The 22,576-nt window shown below is 48.1% G+C and overlaps 1 protein-coding gene across 1 annotated transcript in view; it reads left to right on the top strand.

Annotated features, from left to right (window-relative positions):
* LOC149341472 (semaphorin-2A-like) overlaps positions 1 to 22,576 on the top strand; it is a 34,793-nt gene that overhangs the window by 3,272 nt on the left and 8,945 nt on the right. Inside the window, exons 2-10 of the mRNA XM_089546668.1 lie at positions 11,130 to 11,241; positions 13,737 to 13,791; positions 14,695 to 14,757; positions 15,846 to 15,962; positions 17,059 to 17,182; positions 18,141 to 18,299; positions 18,821 to 18,942; positions 19,678 to 19,816; positions 21,083 to 21,146. Coding sequence (XP_089402794.1) covers positions 11,130 to 11,241; positions 13,737 to 13,791; positions 14,695 to 14,757; positions 15,846 to 15,962; positions 17,059 to 17,182; positions 18,141 to 18,299; positions 18,821 to 18,942; positions 19,678 to 19,816; positions 21,083 to 21,146 — 955 coding nt within the window. The remainder of the gene's footprint in view (positions 1 to 11,129; positions 11,242 to 13,736; positions 13,792 to 14,694; positions 14,758 to 15,845; positions 15,963 to 17,058; positions 17,183 to 18,140; positions 18,300 to 18,820; positions 18,943 to 19,677; positions 19,817 to 21,082; positions 21,147 to 22,576) is intronic.

Below are 22,576 nucleotides of genomic sequence, written 5' to 3'. Positions count from 1 at the left end.
TGAAAAAAGTACTGGCGCTTCGTGGACCTTAGTAGAGCGACCACCCTGTTTCTTGCGGCTTTATATTCCAGTCGTAAGGCTTGATTTTTTGGTACACGTTTGCATCGTCTCCAAAGTACGTCTCTGTATGAAATGGCACGCATTACGTCAGCGGTCAACCAGTTATAATCTCTTCGGCGCTTTTTTATTACGACACGTTTAGAATTGCCCTCAAATTTTCTTATTTGGTCGCAGAAGATACTATAAACCTTCTCTGGCGAATTAGCCTCAGTTATGGCTAACCAATTAAAGCTGCTGATCAAGCTATCTAAGACTTTATGGTCATCTATAGTGATATAGATGAGGTTTTTTGGAACAGCGCTTCGTGAAGCATTTGATAAAGGAAAAGAAGGAGACGAACGACAAGCAACCAGATAGTGATCCACGAAGCGCTGTAAAATAACACAGGAGGCAAAGGAATAGTTAGGAGCCCGGAAGACAATGTGGTCAATACATGAACTAGTTAGACGACCGTTAACCATTTCCTCACGAGTGGGAACTGTTGTCGTATTTATTAAACCACATGAGGACAGGAGAGACAAGTAATCGGAAACGGTGCCCATTGCAGGGCACAATGTGTTTATGTTTAAGTCGCCCACCAAACATATCTCTTCCACGGAATTCCAAAGAGGTTCAATATTTCCTCGAGCTCTAACAAAAATCGGGTGATACTAGAGCACGGCGGCCGATATAAAGCTAACAAATTTACACACCGGGCACCGCAAGTTATCTTCAGCGCTAAACATTCCGCATGCGCGAAGTTCACGTCCAGTGATGAAACATCAAATTTATCACTTATGAAGATGGCGATTCCACCACCTCGACGATGAGGCCTTGTCACAAAACGACTCTGATAGCCTGGCACTGAAAATGTGCGCAAGCAAGCATCTGAAGTATTGATTTCTGTCAGCACGAATACATCGATGAAACCTATTCCTGACGTAGCGACAAGCTTGAATTCTTCCCAGTATTTCCGAAGGCTCCTGATATTGGTATTTACAACAGTGAAATCATCGTCAACGCTCACACCAAAAGTGTCCTTGAACGACTGAAAGTGTGGAAGCTGGTAGCACGTGTTAGCCATGATAGCTACACAATGTTATCCAAGTCTGCTTGTCTGATTATTCGAAGAAGGGACGATCCTTCATTCTTTCTCACAAAAATTTTGCCACGCTTCACCCAAGCAAACTTGTACTCCATTTGCTTTGCTCTTGTCCTAGCACGCCAGAATAAGTCACGGTTTATTCTTGTCAGGTTTTCGTTCAAATATATCTTTTCAAGCGAACCATCTTCGGAAAGTTGCAGAAGCTTTCCACGGGCATCGAACAAATTGTTTCTGGCAGCAACAGAAGTGAAGCGCACAAGGACCCTCGGAATGGAGTCACGTTTTCCCGGAAGACGGTGAATCGCCTCAACCTCCGACAGGGAAAATTTCTGAAGGTTTAGTTTTTCAGCGATATCGCTTAGCATTTCCTTCAGATTTTCGTTTTCTTTTTCCGGCAGACCATGGATTTCTATAAATAATAATAATAATAATAATAATAATAATAATAATAATAATAATAATAATAATAATAATAATAATAATAATAATAATAATAATAATAATAATAATAACAACTTTATCCACATCATGCATACATGATGCCGGAGGCCTGCGGAAAAAGCTGTCACAACGGCAGCTTGGCAAGGCCACAGGCCCCCGCACTGGCAACACCACACAGTGGTCAGCAAAATATATAACTAAACACAGAAATTCACACCAGTTATTTTGAGCACAGAGAGGGGAAAAAACATAAAACGACGGCATTCAACGTTTCAGAAAACCGCGTTACAGGTAAGGAACTATAAGTTACATGCATTGAGGTTCCACCATACATCGGGGAAAAAAAAATAAATAAGTAAAAGTCAGCACTCACAATCAACAAAACAAAAGTTATTACATTAAGACAGATAACCTATACAAAGCATCATTAGGAAGGAGAGCATAAAATTCCGACAAGTGTTTATCGCCGGAAATGAAACTACAACGAGAGAGCTAGGGATATTAAGTTTCTTTTTTTTTAATTACTAAAGTGATCACGAAGTTTCTTGAAAGTAATGTTCTCGGGTTCTATATTGTCCTTATGCAGTGCGTTTAACAATCTTGGAAGCCGGTTTTTTAGCATTTGCAAACCATACGTAGTCCTGCACGTGTCCACTTGCCATCGCTCAAACTTTCGCGTGTTATATGTAGTGGAGTGAGTGTTTAGGTTTGCTAGGTGGCTTAAAAAACACGTATTATTCTTCACCCTCTTTTATATCGCCTCGCCACCTACGATTGTTTGTTTTTAAAAAAAGGGCTAGTTGGCAATTGAGTGATTCGATAATGATGATGTTATCAGGCTTAATGGCAGATACCCACGGCGGGCGATTTTCCAGGGTGCATAGCGGATACAAACGCACTCATGTACATGGAGTGGAGTATATTGTGTGTTTGGCTAGAATTTGTACGATCCCGGCCGTCGCGGTTGAATTTCTTTGGAGGAGAAATTCTAGAGGCCAGTGTACTGTGCGATGTCAGTGCACGTTAAAGAACCACAGGTGGTCGAAATTTCCGGAGCCCTCCCCTACGGCGTCTCTCATAGCCTTAGTCGCTTTGGGACGTTAAAACCCATAAACTAAACTAAACTAAACTGAAAAAAAGCTGTGAATTCTCATTCAAGCAGAGGAACCCACCTGATGTAATTATATAGTCATGCATATAATCCCACACTGGTTTCAGGGCATATCCCTAGGAACTTGCCCCGAAGGAGAGGAGAATCTGAACTGAGAGTGGTTTCAACGACAAATGCTTTGCTTATGTGAGCGCTGTTAAGTTTCTATGAAGAAGCAAAATTTTGTTGAAGTTTTGAAGTTGGAAGATTTTTTTAATCGAATGTGTAACGCGCGGTACAAGGACAACCATTATTTTAGAATATTTATTTATTTATTTGTAACGCTGATTGTGCCGCGCGGCATAAAACATGGTGTTAGTGACGAACGGTATAATACGTTACAAAAACGCTTGAAGCCCGGTTGCGTGTAAAAAGTCACATAAGCTTCGGGCGTAAATGTTTTTTGTTAGCCACACGTGCAAACTAGAGTCATTGTTTGTAGACAGGTCTGTCTCTTGAATAACTCGAGCGCGCACCAGCGAAGTTCCTGGGCATGTCCATAGTAGGTGGTGGACATTGGTGTCGGCAGCGGGTGCTTCGCAGTGAGGGCATTTTTGCGGCGCAGGAATCTTATCACTTTGCCACTGGTTGGGAACTGCTGGCGTAAGGGCCACTCCGACACGCAGCCGCCTCAGAGAGACCTCCTCCACCCGTTGTAGGTTGGGAGGAAGGGGGTAGGTACATGGGGGGATAAGAGCACGTGTACGCCGCCTGAGGAAGGCTGAAGATGTTAGATGTGTCAGAAATGGATCTGGAGGCAAAGAGGCAGGTGGAGTTTGTGGAACGTCAGTCACACGAGTATTATGTCAGGTGTGATGATGCGGACATCTGTGCGAGCTTGAACCCATTGAATGAGTATAGGTACCGAGTAAGATTTACAAGCAGCATGTATGGCCTGAGAAACCCGAAGGGTACCACGGACTTTCTTTACATGCTCCACAGCTTCTTGTGAATGGGTACATAGGTGCACCTGGTTATAAGGAAAGTCGTCAGGTAAATCTGCTATGGCATTTAATATCGCTTGCAGCTCTAGAGGAAGATATGATGTGTCAGTAGAGTAGGTTTGCCGGCCGTAGAGTTGAGGGTGTGTCGGGCTTATAAAAGCAGTTCATCCTCCTGTTGGGGTTATGCAGACATCTCTGTATAGAGTACAGCTGTCATGTTGCGTAGAAAAAGCTTGTGGTAACGGCGGTGAGGAGAACTCCGACTTCTTATGACGAGCAGGCTTGTTTGGTGTAATGTGGCAGTAGTCCCATGGAGGTGGTTTAGGCTCGAACATCGGACGAACAGAAACTTTCCGTGCTCTATTGGTTTGTCGCTGGGTAATTAAATCTTCCAGTGTGTTGAGCTGCGCATACTCCTGCAGCACACGTCGCCAGAGCTAGTCAAGTTGTTGGCGGTCGTTGGTGATCGCATCATCGATGGCAGAGATTTCAACAGGCATAGAGGGGATTATCGGAGGAGATTCACCTTTTTTCCGCTGGGTACGAGAACCTGGCTTTAAAACAGAGGCATAGGAAGGGCGGACACCAGAAGGTGAGGGCAACGGTGCTGGCGGTTTTTCAGTATCATCCTCATCTCTGTCTGTCGATAAAGCAGCAAAACGGTTGGAGATCTTAACTCCAGACTGAATAGGCGCAGCCAGACGACCTTTCTTTCGAGTGCATTTAGAATAAGTGATGTCGTGGTCGTTTTTCTTACAAAATGGACACGTGAATGAGGGAAGACCATCTGTTGGTGGTTTGGGCACAGTGCCTTGCGATGCAGGGCACAACTTTTTAATGTGACCTTGTCGCAGGCACCGATAGCAGACGACTGGTGCAGGACGGAAAATCTTCGGATGAACGATTCGTCCATTGTAGAAGAATCGGGTGGGAAGTTCTAACAGCCCCAAAAGCAGAAGAAATGTGCGTCGGTTGCCTAATCGGTGGGCATTAAGCACTGAATGGGTGTCGGAGTAGAGATCCGTCATCACTTCCTTTGGAGGCGCATTAGGTTCCAAGTCATAAATGACACATCGTTGAAGGCCGGGTCCAGATGCTAGTTAGGCCTGCACAGGTACTTACTGCGACTCGCTGATATATAATTCGTCAATATGACAGATCTTTTCAGCATCGGCAAGTGATGCTATGGCATTTAGAATATTTCGCTTGCATTTTTCTTTCATGTGAATTCATAAACATAGAATTTTCTACGTTTTCTTGGTTCAGTAAAAACACAAACAAAAATAGGCGTTCAAGAATTTTTAAGCACGAAATGCAAAATTTTAGCTCCGATTGTCGGCAGTGTGGTGACGTCACGTCGAGACCGAGAGACAACATCCGGGCACTGAATTCCACTCATCCGGGCACTGAACCGAGAGCATCCGGGCACCGTACGAGATTTAACGAGACTCTCTAAGAGAGAGGGCCGCTTAGAGCAAGAGGGGAGCTCCAGGGCGAGAAGGGCTTTGGGCGGAAAAACTGCTTCCGCGCCGTCCCCAAGGTTGGCGCAGCGGTCCCATACTCACGCATGTAAAAGACCGGCCACTGGGTCTTCAGCTCATGACGTTTCCCCCTTTGGCAGACAGATGTATACACGCTCGCGGAGTATTCGAACGCGCTGCATATGCATTCTTGTCAGGCCTGCGTCTCGTCGTGTCCGCGTACGCTTCTGCATCGTCCTGCATTTAAATGCCGCCACCGTCACAGCTGCTTAAGCCGATCAGTGGAGCCTGACAGAAACCTTATACAGCTGACGAGGCAGGGCGGGAGAGATTCCCCAGGCACTCACAGGAAACGATTGCGTGCACATGGACCAGTGCACAGTATGTGTGGAGTGGTGTGTTTTGTTGAACACTAGACCCATTTCAAGATTTTGACTAGTACCATCTACAACCAATGTGTTATGCCCGTAAACATTTCATGCTTACTCTACTCTCGGTTACGGGTGAGGCTGAGATTTTTACATCAACGGCGTTGAAATTTTAGCCAGAATATTTTTTACCGTTATCATGTGTTGCTTTAGTTTATGCTAAATTATTTTAAAAGTTTTCAGCAGAATCATAATCATCATCATCAGCCTGTAGCCCACTTTAGGGCAAAGGCTTCCCCAGGTCTCTCCAATTAACCCTGTCCTTCGCCAGTTGCGGCCACCGTATTCCCGCAAATTTCTTAATCTCATCCGCCAACCTAATTTTCAGCAGCCCCCTGCTACGCTTGCCGCCTCTTGGAATCCACTCCGTTAGCCTTAAGGACCAGCAGTTATCTTGCCTTCGCATTACATGCCCTGCCCAAGCCCACTTCTTCCTCTTTATTTCAACTAAAATGTCATAAACCCGCGTTTGTTCCCGGTTGTTTCTTTTTTTAGTACTCTGTTTGTTAAACCAAGTACTTTTTGGAAATGATTTTTACAGTGACCTCTTTGTTCTCATTCAGATCTAAATCAAGGATCGAGGCCCTCCACATGAAAATCCGTGAGATAGCTCATTATACACAAACTTCGTTGTTTTAACCCTGGAATTTTAATTCGAGTAAATTTTCTGAGGCGTGAAAAAGTAACGGCCAATTTAGCGTGTCTTGGCCAAACGCGAATTAGGTGCGGTTTTCACTTCAATTTCGGTGTTTCGGTTTCACTCAATGGGACACTTAAGCTCCGCCTTAATGGCATGACGTGATAGCTATAATAGGTTAATGCCTATGGATGCGAGATTGGTCATTCTGTACTTCACATTCATAGATTCCTGGGAGTCATCATACCACTCCTGGCGCAGTGGTGCAGCGGTTAAGCGATTCACCACTGCCGTGTGATGGAAGGTGCTGACACCGAGTGAGACCCAGTTTCCTCTTCTCTCACGACCAGTCATTAACTGAATTGCCTCCTGCCAGGGTGGACAGTTTGCTCAGAATCCGATAGGCACGTTGTGATGACGCCACAGGGTCGGGTCACCTAGGTTGCCATCCTAGGTGGCAAGTAGGCCACCTAAGGCAGGTTGTCCACATCCCGTCGGAACAGAAACGGACCTCAGACACAAAGGTTAAGCGCCTGAGTGTAAGAGTGGTGAGACATTAACATTTTTTTCAAGTCCGAAACCAGCCTCACCGGTCTATACTATCGAAGCATGTCTTAACTGCAGAGAGCGCGCATGCCACTTACTATTTCTCTAGAACGCATATGCACGCTGGTTTCGTGACATGGGGGCGTGTGTTTTCGGCAGCAAATGACATTAAATTATGAGTTATCGTGGTTTAGGGAAGGTTTACCCTAAACCTCATTTTTGCCGCCGCGGTGAATCAGTGGTTATGGTGCTCGGCTGCTGACCCGAAAGACACGGGTTCGATCCTGGCCGCGGCGGTTGCATTTCGATGGAGGCGAAAGTCTAGAGGCCCGTGTTCTGTGCGATGTCAGTGCACGTTAAAGAAGCCCAGGTGGTCGAAATTTCCGGAGCCCTCCACTACGGTGTCTCTCATAGCCTTAGTCCCTTTGCGACGTTAAACCCCATAAACAAAACCAAACCCCATGTTTCGGTAACAAAATTAATTGAATGAAAGTAAACTATGGCTACTTGGAGGCCATTGTACTGATCAGAGTGGTATCAGAGACGAGACGATGTGCATAGCGCTGCTTTGTTGATATGTAAGCACAGCATATCAGGAAATTGAGATATGCAAGACCCTGATTCATCGGCACTGCTCGGCAGCCCTAGTAAAACTCTCCCAAAGTGAACTGTGCTCATGTAGTACTGCAGCAGTGGTCAGCGTCGGCATTACATTATCATGCACAACCGTAGCCTCTCACGTACATCGAATTCTCGGTGTCCAACTCCTCCTCTTTTCATCAGAAGAGCCTGACACCTGTTATCTGTTAACTCAATCAACAAGCTTCGGCCAATCACGGACTGCCATGTCACCCTTGTTGGTGATATACCTGGCGTGCTCCCCTGGCCACCTGACGGCTTCCCACGTGCCTGTCTACACCGTCCAATCACCATCGGCCCTTGGTCTACGTCAGCTCTTCTTCGGACTATAAATCGGACCGCACCGGCGTACCGCTTCAGTGGGCAGGAAGGCAGCAGCCTTTACAAGATGCCTAATCGTTGCATGTTCTTCGTGCAGATCCTCGCGGCTGTTGCTGTTTCGCTTTTTTGTGACTTCGACTCAAGAGCGCCTGCGCAACCATCAAGCTTGCGGCACGTGGATGGGACCATCAGCTTCGCTACGGACTGCCATGTCACCCTTGTTGGTGATATACCTGGCGTGCTCCCCTGGCCACCTGACGGCTTCCCACGTGCCTGTCTACACCGTCCAATCACCATCGGCCCTTGGTCTACGTCAGCTCTTCCTCGGACTATAAATCGGACCGCACCGGAGTACCGCTTCAGTGGGCAGGACGGCAGCAGCCTTTACAAGATGCCTAATCGTTGCATGTTCTTCGTGCAGGTATGTTACCTAAAGAACGCTCACTGCGTTCGATCTGATGATCGTTGTTTGCTGCTGTTTTCCTGCCCACAGAGTTTTGTTACCTTCTTTTCAAATGCTGTATTTTGTTTTTCTCGCCTTCTACAAAGCGGGGACGTCGAACAAAACCCAGGCCCCCCGAAACGATCAGTATCAGCTAACTCGTCTAAACATCTTAGTGGGAAGCGGGCAACGCGTTCCAATACTGACTCGTCCTCCACTCCGGGGGTCGCAGACGTCCTTTCTCAGCTTTCGCAACTGATTGCTGGTCAAGAACGAATCGCTAGTGACATTACAGATATTAAGAAAACTTTTTCCGCTCGTCTTGATGTCCTCGAAGCTCGTGTTTCATCACTGGAATCATCTGCAACTCCTTCAGCCTCTGAGGCATTGAGCGCTAACCTCCGTTCGGACATTACCTCATTAAAAAAAACAATATCCAACTTGGTTGTAAAGAATGACGACTTAGAAAACCGGTCAAGGCGGAACAATCTTGTTGTGCACGGTCTACAAGAGAGTCCTGATGAAGATGGCGCCATTTATTGTCCAAAATCTGCAAAATATTTACTGAAAATCTTCGCATAGAATGTCCGCGCATTGAGCGTTGTCATCGCATCGGCAGACCCAGTGATGGACGTACACGACCTGTCATTCTAAGGATCCTCGACTTCAGTGAGAAGATTGTTGTCATGAAAAACGTATCGAAACTCAAAGGGGAAGATTTTTACATCACTGAGGATTTCTCTGCGAGCGTCCGTGCCCTTCGTAAGAAAATATGGAATGCATCTTCCTCGCTTCGTGACGGTGGTTCAAAAGTGAAGCTTCGGTACAATCACGCTTTCATTGATGGTGTCAGGTACACATGGGATGAAGCTTCGAGTAGCTTGAAACGGGACCCCCATCACGATGCGACCGAATCTTCTGAGCTTCATTCGTTACCCTGTCATGAAGCTACCGAATCTAGTGAGCTTCCTCCATTACCCCGTTGACGGGGTAATGGAGGAAGCTTTCGACACGGTCCTTCACTCTAAATTGTTATGCAAACTTAAAATTATTCTCAATAACTCTCAACTCGCTGATTGGATTGCCGATTTACTCTCACACCGCTCCCATTCTGTTCGCTTCAATTCCGTCGATTCTTCCTTAGCCGATGTTACCTCAGGTGTTCCCCAAGGCTCTGTCCTTGGCCCTTTGCTATTTTTGCTCTATATTAATGATTGACCTGACAGTATAACCTCCAAGATCCGTCTATACGCCGATGATTGCGTACTGTACCACACTATCAACTCTGTTAATGATCACCTCCTTCTGAATGAGTCTTTTGGTATGTTCCGTGACTGGTTCAATACGTGGCAGATGAACATCAATTTCAGCAAAACAGTTGTCATGTCTTTCACCAACCGCCTATCACCTTCTAATTACGACTATGCATCACTGCAAAGGGTTCATGAATATAAATATCTTGGCGTCGTTTTTTCTCACAATATGCATTGGTCAAAACACATCGATTACATCACAGCTAAAGCTCATAAAAAGGTAGGTTACTTGCGGCGCACAGCACGGGATGCTCCTAAAGAAGCAAAATTGCTCATGTACAAAACTCTAATTCGCCCTATTCTTGAATACGCTTCTAATGTCTGGAATCCATACAAGCAATGTGAAATCGATCAAATAGAATCTGTGCAACGTAAAGCTGTAAGATTTATTTTTCGCCGCTACGACTTTCATTTTTCACCCTCATCTGCGATGTCTTCCCTAAACATAAGCCCGCTTGCATCCCGCCGAAAAACTGAGTCCTTAAAACTTCTTCACTCCATAGTCCATTCTGCTAATTGCCTTTCAGAGGGTAAGCATATCTCGTTTTCAAAACCATCTGCCACCAGGAGCCATCACGATCTTAATATCCAACCTTTTTTTGCCCGCACTAACGTTTTCAAATACAGTTTTTTTCCGCGCACTGTGGAGTGTTGGAATTCTTTGGACGGCAGCATTCGTGCACTATCAATCTCTGATTTTGCGTCGGCAATTGAGTCGTAGCATTGTATGTTGTTTTTCTAGCGTTTATATTTGTAACGATTGTATGTACTCTTGTATGCGTGGAATTGTTCCACATTTTTGTACCCACTCCTGCTATAGCCCCTTGAACAGGGCTGCAGTATTTTCAAATAAATAAATAAATAAATAAATAAATAAATAAATAAATAAATAAATAAATAAATAAATAAATAAATAAAATAAATCACAGCTTCTAAACAAGTTGATTTCCGGTTTCCGGTTCCGGTTTGGGAGAGGGGCTGATTTCTGTAAAGCTGTTGTTCTGGTGGTATATATATGACGTGTAATAACTTGTCGTTTGTTGTCATTTATGCCTACCAGCGGCATAAATGACAACACGCAGTGGCGAACGGCGGCGGCTATGCGCTTCGGCTTGGACGTGCGGGAGATGGCGCCAGGAGAGTGCGCAGCTAGAGTAGCGCGCGGCCCCAGCTGCGGAGCTGGTTACGAGGGACAATCATGTACTACTCTATGGGACAAACGCATGAACGGGCGCTAAAGAGCGGCGCTCTAAAAAAAAGTTCTGGGCAAAAGGGCGGCCACTGCCACACATTCCTAGAGGTCGTTTTATTGTGAGGTGGGCGGTTTCAACTTTTTTCTTCAAGTATGACAGCGAAATTGAAATATTTGTGTATTTCTTCTAGAATTTAGACCGAATGGAAGAAAGTAGCAGTGTCTTGTCCTGACGGCTTCCACTTTGGTTTATGATCGAAACCTTCTGAGCACTCAGCGCGGAGTGACGACGCGCACTCCTGCGGCGGAAGGATCAGCCAAAAAAACTCCTTTCCGGCTATCGTCGCCGCATAGCCCGTAGCCTCCGGGCCATGTCTAGGCAGCTCTGCGCTGTGCAGCGCGTTTCATTCATCTGCAGTGCTACACAGTCGATCATGCCCTCCCTGTGCAGCTCCGACACCCGGCGCAGGGCAGCGTCGGCCCATGGTGTTCTCCCGCGGCAAGCTCTTCTACCGATCGGCTTACGTAGACGAGGTCAGACAGCGCCTGTACGTCGGAGCCAGGTATGTGGGAGACGCTGAGTGCTTTGTGGCTTATGGGCAGTAACTAGCGGTTACTGAAGCCCACAGCAACTGATATGCCCCATTAAGTTCTGTAGTGTGGCCATGGCGCAGTGACCTAGTCATTTTCTCTTGCGAGCTTTCATAGTGGTTGAACTTAACAGGTGGAAATAAAAAAGATAGCCCTTGTGCTGACAACCGGAGCGGCGAAATCACCCCACGCGACGCAATGGTTCACGAACATACCGATAGAAAATTGAAAATTAGTTTTTGAGGAAAGGAAATTGCGAAACAACTATCGCACATCTCGGCGGAAACCTGGCGGACCATGCGACCCACCTGGTTCCCCACATTACGGAGTTCGACCAATGTAGTGTCTGGACGTCCGTGTTTGTGGATGTAGAGTCCGAGTACCCGTATCTCGACACTTTCCCATATGGGACCCCTCTCAAGAGGAAGAGAGATTTTAGTTGGGCGCTTTTGTGAGGGGAGGAGGTGCACAAAGTCTTATTTTTGAGGGGAACATTGAAGACCGCAGCGGCGGGCGTAGCGGTCTACTTTCGTTGCCGCAGTTTGCAGGCTGGTTTCAATGTCCCCTGTGCTGCCCTGCGTGGCCCACAGGGTGATGTCATTGGCGTACAGGACGTTCTGCACGTCGGCGACACCACCCAGCTAGGCCGGCAGGTGCATCATAGCCAGATTGAAGAGAAGCGGGGAAAGTACCGCGCCTTGGGGGGTTCCCGGCGTGCCGAGAAGGCATGTTCTCTATATATGAATTGGATGTAGGATTGACGATCAGTTAGAAATTGGCATATGTATTGGAATGCGTTGAGGCCAGAGTCGGTCGGGCTTAGGTTAGTGAGTATGATCTCGTGTGCTACATTGCCAAATGCCCCTTTCAGATCCAAGGCGAGTACTACCAGGTTATTATGGCGGCATCCGAGGTGGTCAAGGATTTCCTATTCAGTTGCAGGAGGACATTCTGTGCGGATCTGTGTGGGTGGAATCCGAAAATGGTTCTCGCAAAGAGATGTTTGTGTTCAAGATATGCAGATAACAGATCCCGCACCATCGTCTCCATTAGTTTATCCACACAGGAGGTGAGAGAGATGGGCGGAGGTTATCTGTGTCGACTGGTTTGCCTGCCTTTGGAATAGAGCCGTTTTCCAGTCGATTGGCAGGGGGGTGTCCCCGTGCCAAACCGCATTGATGTAGTCGAGGAGGAACTGGTATACCAAGTCGGGTAGGTTCGTCAAAAGCTTGACGGTGACCTTATTCCTTCCTGGCGCAGTGCCCCGTTTCATTTTGGCGAGAGCCGCCCGCAGGTGATGGAGCTGGAAAGGTTGATCCAGCTCTTTGTTCTCTCTGCCTGCATAAGATTACTCAGATCCACGGGGTGTCTTGGGCTGTACACAGATGCTGGTCCCGAAGTTTCTGTGCCAGTTGGTTCGTGTTGCCAGGGAAAGCGTGCATGGCTCGTGCAAATGTTTTTTTTTATGCGAAGCATACTACTTTAGCTACCACTTCAGCCCTTCACCGGGGTTACGGGCCTCTAAATCACGTGATACATGACGTCACACCTCGTGACACGATGACGTCACGACAGTAGAGAAACGGGGGCCCACCTCGCGCCGTCGCTGTGGTTGTGCGCCTCCAAATCACGTGATACATGACGTCACACCACGTGACACGATGACGTCACGACAGTGGAGAAACGGGGGCCCACCTCGCGCCGTCACTGTGGTTGTGGGCCTCCAAATCACGTGATACGTGACGTCACACCACGTGACACGATGACGTCACGACAGTGGAGAAACGGGGGCCCACCACGCGCCGTCGCTGTGGTTGTGCGCCTCCAAATCACGTGATACATGACGTCACACCACGTGACACGATGACGTCACGACAGTGGAGAAACGGGGGCCCACCTCGCGCCGTCGCTGTGGTTGTGCGCCTCCAAATTACGCGACACGATGATGCTTCGTATTCTCCAGGCTTAACCAAGTTAAGCCTCAGCCATTTTTTCTGTTCGTGTTTGAGTTGGGTCGATTAGGGGACGAAAGAGACGCCATTTGTTGCGGCTGGACATTTGTCGTGCGCCGTGTTGCACCTGTTTACCCCGTTGGACTCGGCGAGTTGGGCCGCGTACTCTGCCGCTTTCTGGGTAAGCTCGGAAATTCGAGCTTTAAGCTATCTATTCTGTTTGTGGCGTCGCCAACGGCGGACGAGACTGCCACTGGCTGCTCAGAGGTGTAGAAGGTGGTTATCCGCGTCCGTGACCGCCTCTGAGAGCTGGATCTGAGTTTCATGAGAGCAAAGGTGTGTCACGTGATGGGAGATGTTTATATGCGCAATTGTTTTTATATTCACATTGTTGTCAAACCTGCAGCTTTCGTAGCGTGAATGCTCCCCAAGCGGCTGGAATAGTTTAATAGCTCTGGTAGTTAGCTGCTTGGCACTATGAAGAAGAGTAGCAGAATGTTGTATTTCCCTTTCAGGGACCATCTGTTCAAGCTTAGGCTCGACAATATAAGCCGCAAGCTGCCAGTCTCGGTAAGTCAAAGTGTCCATACCAAACAGTCCACCTATGGACCTGCCCCATTTAACTTATACGTATTTGGCCCAGTGAGGGTGAAACTAAAAGAGGGCTAGAAAACCAAGCGTCCAATTTATTGTTTTCATTCTAGCTGTCTGCTAACAACCGTATCGCATTCCTGTAAGGGACTGGAAAACTCTTATTGGCATGAAGCTTTGATCTTTGTGTTCCAAGCCGGTGGCACGCAGGTTTATCACTTCGATTCTGACTGAAGATGCGACCATATTTATCTGAAAAGACTGTAGCCGTGGGCAACTGTTTCTATGTTATGCGACAGTGGACTAGGTGGTTTCTGTCCCTTATTTCGAAACTTCTCCAGCTCTAAATTGAGCTCGGGCGGGAGGAGCAGTGATTCTATATACCTGGAGGACCACCGAGCACGCGTATTGCAATTGCCGCCGCCAAGTTGATAAATTCTTTGCGGTCTCATATAAGCCTAATAAATAGTTCGTTTCAGTGCCACCTTAGTCTGATCGTCAGTTGTTCACGACGTTGTCGCCACCACGTGACAGTGTATAGTGAAACCTAGTTATAATGGATACTGAATGAAGCGGTATGGATCCAGCCGCCACAGACAATCATTGAGAGCTAACTTCCTATCATGATAAGTTTTGTTACGATGTCGACATCTTCCAAAAGTATTCCTGCGCGCCGGCGGGCATGGAGCTCAACGATCGGCGATTAAGTTCTTGGTTAGCAGCATTGTGCATACTAAGCAGGGGCCGATATGGCTGACACAAATGCGTGCATGCCTCCTTGCACCTTTTCTCGTACCTTGTGCAAGAAGTTTAGCCGGACTTGACATTTCTGGACGTCTGACACTATCCTCCATGCTCTTTCTGGCGAACGCCATCTTTCAGGAGCTGCACCTGCCGGCACCGCGGGGAATCGTGACCAGATGCACAACGCTCGGTGGAGGCCCGGTGAGTGCCGCCACGCCTCACGGCGCCCGCCAAACGATACCCGCAGCGCTTGTCGGGCGGTAGCTACCCTCTTTCTTCGCGCCGCTCGTCTTGACCCTGCGCTTTTCGCTCTCGCTCCGGTCAGCACGTAAATTGGTAAATTAGGCCAACGCAAGGTTTCTCCTTTATGTTTGGGATCTAGCCTCTCTGCCTGTTTCGCCTTCTTACCGGTTGTTGCGTAATGCTCCGGGGAAGTAAAATTTTCGGAAACTTTGAATGTCGAAAAAAACCGAACGAGGAAGGATTATTTTTTTTTAGATATTCAAAACACTAACAAAATAACAAAATACTCGAAACAGGAACATGGCGACAATTTGCTACCGCGTGTGCCCTGAGCTTGAAAACGTGCAAGCTACTATGTGGATTCTTTATCGCATCTATTCATTATTCCCTGGTACATTGGCTTCCCAAATGCTCACGTTTGGTGGCTGCACCATTCGCCATTCCTCAAGTGCCTTACGACTCATGTCCACCGCAATTTTGTTGCGAAAGCAATACTACGCCAGTCGCCGAGCCATTTCGAGGGGTTGAGGCAAGGCCATACTGCGCATGCGCGAGGTGCAGTTACGTCTCATGGCGCACAGCTGGCGCGCCGTCGCCGTCACTGCGCGGGTGACTCAAAGGTGCCGCCGGCGCGCTCGCTAGTTGCGCATGCCCAGTAGCGGCGCATAGCTAGCGTGCCGGGGCCGCTGCCACGCGCTCTCCATCGCATCTCACTCTCCTCGTTGTTTTGCAATCCTCCCGGTTTAACCAGAGCTAAACCACTGCCAATTTTTTCAACCAGCCAGGGCTGGTGAGAGGAGTTCCCAAACACGGCATGCTACGTTTAGGCTGTTCAGCAGCAGAAGTGTCTCATACATCTATGACTATTAAGTGACAGCTATACCCGGCGAAAACACCTCGTGGTGGCTGTTAAAATCCACGCGGCCACCAACGAATACCTAGCTTGTGACGCGTGTGGGCTGGGGCTGTGTGAAGCCTACAGCCCCACGGTAGAGGCTAGCTTCGGTTCGCGGAGTGAGGTTTCAGCACGAATGTTCCGCACGCAGCTCGGCCCGCAAGTGGATTGCAGCAACCACATCGTTGTGGTCCAGCCGATCCGGAGCGGCCGCACACTCTACGTCTGCGGCACAAACGCCAAGAGTCCAACCGACTGGCAAGTGCGAGTGCGTATCCTTGAAGGGAGTTTCCTTGTGAGCTGGAAAATTTCGTGTTCATTTTTCACCCTACTCCACGGTAAAGACTGTGGTAATGTTACTAAAAAGAGGACATATAGGCCGGCTAGATTTCTAATGTACCTCCGCTGCCTTTTTTTCTCCAAAACTTACGTTTAACCTCGGCTGTAATGATTTGAAAGATTGCCCTTCAAGACATGCATGCCGAAAAGCGCTGGTTGTGGCAAAGGTGGTAATGTACGAAATACAAATATCGTAACACAGGGGGACAGAAAGTCTATAATCATTTGCCTCGTTTCTGACGTTCAGCGTCTCGAAAGTTGGCGTTTCCACTTTTCGAAAGAAAATTTTGCCACGTCGTGTGGCAGCCAAAGCGATTCACTTTAGTTTGACTGCCATCGTATGCCAAGACAGCTGACACATTGGCATGTGGCTGCTGTCCATAAACAGTACAAAATTTTGAGGAGAAATTAATGCGATATGTTAATAGAGACTAGTAGCTACTCTAGGCTGATCTGTTAACTTTCGGGGGCACCGTGGGGGCTTTTCTACCCAATCAGATGACTGCGTTCCTGAACATATCTCAAATCGACCCCAGGGTTTCTTCCCTAATTAGCAGCACCACGCAACAGTGGCTATTCTATTCCATTCCATTGGCAACAGTGGTTATTCCATTCCTAGTTATTCCGGTTTGTTCCTAGTTGCTGCCACAGATGGCGCTGTGTTCTCAGTGTGGTAACAGACCCCACGAAATCTCCAAAAGTGAATAGTAGTTGCTGCCACAGATGGCGCTGTGATCTCAGGGTGGTAGCAGACCCCACGAAATCTCGAAATGTGATGAGTAAGAGCTAACGCTCTTAAAATTCCTCCTTCTTCACTCTCCCCTCAATGTCTTAATTCTACTCCTAGCCCTTCTGTCTGAACTGCTCCTGCTTGTTCGCCAACCGATAAAACGCGTGGCTTGAACGAGACGTCGTTATTAGAAAGGCTCGTTTTCCTAACTGCGCAAGGTTAGCTGACTGCGAAGAAGTGTAGCCGTTTGTGAAGTGCCACCACGCTGCTGAAGCGACGCCGTCGTCACGTGCAGGCCGCGGACCTGTCGATAGCGCCCGAGGCGGAACGGGTGCCCATCTTCGGAAGCAACAAGACCGGCAAGGCGGAGGGCCGTTGCTCCGACTTCGTCTCTCAAAACACCACCTCCCTGTGGCTCGGTGGGTGCCCTCTCTGGCGATCCTCGCATCCTCGGGGGTATTTATCGCCACACATGGAGATCGCTTTATGAAGATCCCTGGATGAGATGCGAGTGCGTTTCACGTTGTCGTAAAGAAAGCTCGAAAGGAGAGTTCCGTTTGGACACCGAATCCAGGCCACAGTTTACTTCTAGATAAAGCCTAGGCTTTAATTGAACAATAAAGTTGACATTATCCGCTCACCCGCGCCCGTTTATATAACCTATCAACTAAATAAGCAGCTGTCGAGAGAACTGATGAGTTTGTTGGAGCCATGGGTAAAATATTCGTGTGAAGAAAGTAAAAATTTAACTCAAATTTGAACATCGAGCGGCCTTTTTTCCTCAAGCGAAGCCCGTTTAGGCTTTGAGCAGACTATTCCGCTCCAGGAAAATAAGCGATAACGCAAAGCCTAACTGGACCACGATAACCGGGAGGAGAAAGCTGTGCACCGTGTTATTTTATGGCAAGCGACAACGTAACCAGTCGCACCACAGCGGACCGTGACAAGCTCGATGCCCTTTGACGATGCGAGCAGCTGGCTTGCACATCGCTCGGTGTAGATAGCCACAGCACTTCTGCCAGCATATCGAATCACCCTGACCAACACGATGGACAAATTCTGTTCACATAAGTGCTCTGTATATTCTCTAACGTGGTCCCTAAGTGGAATAACGAGACGGGACAGCGTTATTCCCTGAACAAAATTCCAAGTCAATGCAGCGAGAGCGGCGGCAATGTTACACTGCTGGATATGTAAGGCCAAGCATAAACGTCTAAAATTTGGCTGCAGTGTCGCCCTCCCTGTTACTTGGAGCAGAGCTGCAGGCAACTCTGTGCATTGTAATGATGGGTGCGAACCAGAAATAGATAGCATTTTACTTATTCGCAGGTAGATGTTTCACATTAACGCTCCATCCGCGTCCATTATCGCACGCAGATGACGCACCTGAACCGGGCACTTCCTGCGTGGTGAGCATGTGGCATCTAACTCAAGGGAGGCACACCATCTACCGCGCGGCCATCCCGGAACCGGGCTCCGGCAGAGAGCGCCATCCCTTCTTGAGAACCGACGACGCCGATGCCGCCGTGCTCAGCGGTGACGGACACAGGATAATGCTTTCCCTTCCCGGCTTGTTCCTTTCCTTTTGTTTTCTCAATCGGGGAAACAAAATTTTTATGCACAGTCATTTCTTTGTTTGCACTAATTTTAAGTAACACGCTGCTAGAGAACAACTGAATGGCATATAGGAATCAATCAGTCGGTCGGTCGGTCGGTCGGTCGGTCGGTCGGTCGGTCGGTCGGTCGGTCGGTCGGTCGGTCGGTCGGTCGGTCGGTCGGTCGGTCGGTCGGTCGGTCGGTCGGTCGGTCGGTCGGTCGGTCGGTCGGTCGGTCGGTCGGTCGGTCATCGGTTGGTCGGTCGGTCGGTCGGTCGGTCGGTCGGTCGGTCGGTCGGTCATTAATCACCTATTAGTCTCCGAATCTTGAAAAAAAAAAAATGGAATGCGTGCAATCTTGTTGGGATCCTTCCTATTTGGGCATCACTTCGTCAATAGTCGGTAGTGCTGCAAGGCAACCATCCAGGCTTCATTGTGAAATACTTCATTCCCTCTTCGCAGAGCCTCATTCGGTGGGTGCTTTTTCTCTTGGCGCACACGCCTACTTCGTCTTCCGTGAAAACGCCGCTGAACGAAGGGCGTGCGGTCTCCAGGTCACTTCCGCCATAGCTCGAGTGTGTAAGGTGCGTTTAAGTCTTCGCTGTCGTTCTGCGCAGTATCTTACGCTTTCAGCACCGGTGCTATGGAAGCAATTCAAAGCAAATACTCCCCTTGCGGATGTTAAATGTAACATACGCAATGTAAAGCACTTTGTTTATACAGGTAGGAATGGATGGTATGCTGGAAAAGGGTGGCATCGGCTGGCACAGGAGAGGGCTAATCCGAGTTAACAGTGAAATGCTTCGAACTGGCAGTCTGATTATGATATATATACATAGCCTGACCTGCAGCCAATTAGTTTGCATGAAAAATCATTTGCGTTTAGTTCTAGCTGTGCAAAAACGAATGCTTAAAGTGCGGATCACACATGAAATTAGTGGGGTGAAATTGCTTTTTTACGAGTGTGTAGCATTCTATCAGAGGTTTTTTATTGAAGGTACTGGGATATTTTGGTGCTAGTTCTAACTAGCGATTTCCAATACTGCACGTGTGATGTGACAACAGGAGGTGTGTAAGTGCATTAAACGCTTCTGGAAATTAAAGACGGAAATGTAGATCTGAAAATCAAGTCCTCGTTTGTTCGCCCTAAAAGATCTAAATTCAGTGTGAAGACCCAGCGCGACCAATTTTCTGCCCTAGTCAGGCTTCGGTTCACGTTGAAACCCAGGCGGTCAACATTAATCCTAATAGCCCTAAGGGGCCGGACGTAGATGTCGCTCGTAAAGATTTATATTTCTTTTCTCTCACTCCGAGAACAGAACGACCTCGGTGGTGACCCAAGTACCGGGAGAAGGGCGCAGCTGTGGACTTCGTACACGAAGGTCCGTCTGGGGTGTACCGATTTCACGCAGTTTGCCGTAAACAACCAGAAGGGCCACTTCACCTTCAGTGCAATATGTGAGTGTAGAATACAGCGAGTAGGCAAGCTAGTTTGCCTGACCCAATGAAGTATTTACAGTTGTAAAAGAAAGTGTTGGAGCTTGTGCGGAGGTCGAAGTTACGACCCGCCTGCACTGAGCTGCAGTTGCTGTATATGCTGCGAGGCTACGTGGTGCCTCCTTGAGATCTTCTTGGTCACCTGAAAGTAACACTGTTATGCTCGTTACATACATCTAACGAGGGGCCGTATTTTATAAAGAGTCATTATCCACGTTACATTCCGGATCCACTTTGCCCTCTGGCATTGCTCACTGTTCGGTGACGTAGCTCATGCACCGACCAGAGGCTGATCGGCGACCGGACCTCGCCATTTGCTGCTGACGCAGCCAGTAGTTAACCGCTAATTGCAGCGAATGGCGATGGATATCGTGGACTTGCGGACCCACTACCATGTGATTTATGTGATTGGCTGCTTGCTTCATTCGTCTGATGCCGTTGTCACGCTCACGTCACGCCAAGCGAAAGGGACCTTCTGGATCCTTATGAAATAGGGCCCCAGTTGCCGCTCTGTAAGGTGGTAATGGCATCGAGGCTATTCGAATTCGCGGGTTGGTTCAGCCTCGGCTCATGTCGCTGTGCAGTTCTTGTGATGCGACAGTGGCCGCTAGTTTGATGTTTCAGTGGTGACGAGTTTTACTCAGTTTATCGAGTTGCTAAAAGTCATCGCCGTTATATGCGGCTTCTCTTGCGGATGTTGGTGGCACTCATACGGATCTTGATCCTTGTCACGTCTAAGCCCGCTGCTCATGCAAACCCTGCCCCGCCCTTCCTTTCTCAACACATCGAGAAGGAAACAGACAATCGAGAAGGAAACAGACAAAACCACAAGAGGAAGATGTATACAACACGATGTCGAATAAAAACTTCCTGTATATATTTCTCTAGAGATTTCGTCTGTTTTCAGCTGATCCGACTGACGACATCAACACAGAATTTTGACTAAGCCGCCCGTTAACTTTCTGGTTTTAAGAAACGCCAGCTCAGTAGTGGGCTTCGTGTTTGTTGAATTCCGAATGCGGAGAAATCCTGCACCTTGTTTAGTGATTTCGTTTGACGTAGTAGAAGAATACTCTAGAAACTAGGCTGAGGTCGCGGCTCTTATTCATGCCTACTGGATTTTCGCATTTCGCACTGATCGTGACCCATATTATTGTTACAGGAGTACAGTCCTCCTATCGTCTTTTTTTTATTATATAATGTGTTGTTTCTGGTGGGGCATTACAGATGCTTCCTATTGGGTGCCCGACCTGGAGAACGGCGTGCTCTTCGGCGCCTACACTACTGTCACGTAAGCCTCGGAACCAGGACATTCATTGCTGATATACAGTCACGATATCAATCTGGCTTGTGAGAGAATGAAGTTTGATTACGGTCCTTGATTGCAGTCTAGTGTAGAAGCAGCATTGTGGCTTGCAAAAGAAATAATGTTTCAGGAAGCGATGTTTCTTGCATACAAAATTTAAGTAAGGCTGTTAATGGGTAATGGCACGTTGTGGGTATGATAGGTTTAAAGTCTCGACACCGCAAGTGAACTGCACAGAGAAGCTGCAATGGAGTGTTCCGTATTGATTTGTACTAAACAGTTCCCGTGAAAAAAAAATGAGGGCTGACATCAGTGGTCGAACTCGGCGGGTAATGCGAAACAGATGAATGCGGCCTTTCCTGCCACGTAATCAGCATGGTGAGGATACTCTTCCGGGATAAACGATGCCGGCGCAGTTGTTTGAACTAATGAATCCCTCCTCCTGCCCTTTCAACAGCGCTTTGCGGCGGGAGAAATGTGTGGTCACGAACCTGAGGATTTTGTCGCGCAGCGCTTTTGCCGGTAGCTGCATCCTAAAAGACGCCCTCTTTGTTCGAACCACCGCACCTTTGTGGCTCTGGCCTTCCGCAGCAGCGCTCCCAACAAGACATCCCACCTCGGCTGCGTCCATAGACTTCCCGCATCGCCAATGGCCGCCCCTTACACAGACACGCGCTCGTCTGCTAATAGCACACGTCGCAACCGACTCACTCCACTTGAGGTTAAAGAGAGCTCTCGGGGACAACTTTTGGCGCATGCAACTGCTTTCCGTGCGCTCCGCATGCCGTCTATCACTGGCGTCTTTCATTTTTTTCTTCGCTGCCTTTCTCCTCCACTCCTCATCGACTTCTCTTCCCTGCCTAACGGATATTCTCGACACTATCGATGGAGGCGAAACGCAGAACAGAATGCGCCCGCGTGCTGTGCGATGTCAGTGCACCTCGAAAGATACCCAGCCGGTATAACTTATTCCGGAGCCGTTTTCTGTTTGTTTCACACCCAAATTCTTCACGTCGCGGTTGTGGTGCCCGCCAAGATTTCGGGCAGTTACTGCGCCTATCATTTCCCTGATAACCATTCCTTTTTTATTTAGTTTCGACACCACCAATTAACTTCCTAACAATCAGATTGACTTCACACACTCACTCAAGGTCTCTTGCTACTTCAAGAAACCTTCTTTCCAGCAAGCAGACAGGTTCATGCGCTCGTCACAGTTGACGTCCGCAAGCCCGTCGCCACCCTGCTACACGATGCAATTCGCAATTCTCGCTCGCGTTCTCGAGACCGGTTTCGGTGCCCATGGACTCTTATATTTATTTATTTATTTACAATACCCCTAAGGGCCCTCGTGCGAGGGTATTACATAGGGGGGGGGGGGGGGGGGGGGCGATACAAGCATAAAAATATGGCACAGG

This window comes from Amblyomma mixtum, chromosome 5 (genome assembly GCF_055824585.1).
Source record: "Amblyomma mixtum isolate Tamu chromosome 5, ASM5582458v1, whole genome shotgun sequence".
NCBI classification, from domain to species: Eukaryota; Metazoa; Arthropoda; class Arachnida; order Ixodida; family Ixodidae; genus Amblyomma; species Amblyomma mixtum.
Note: the sequence above shows the minus strand (reverse complement) of the source record. Positions and strands in the feature narration are given on the sequence as shown.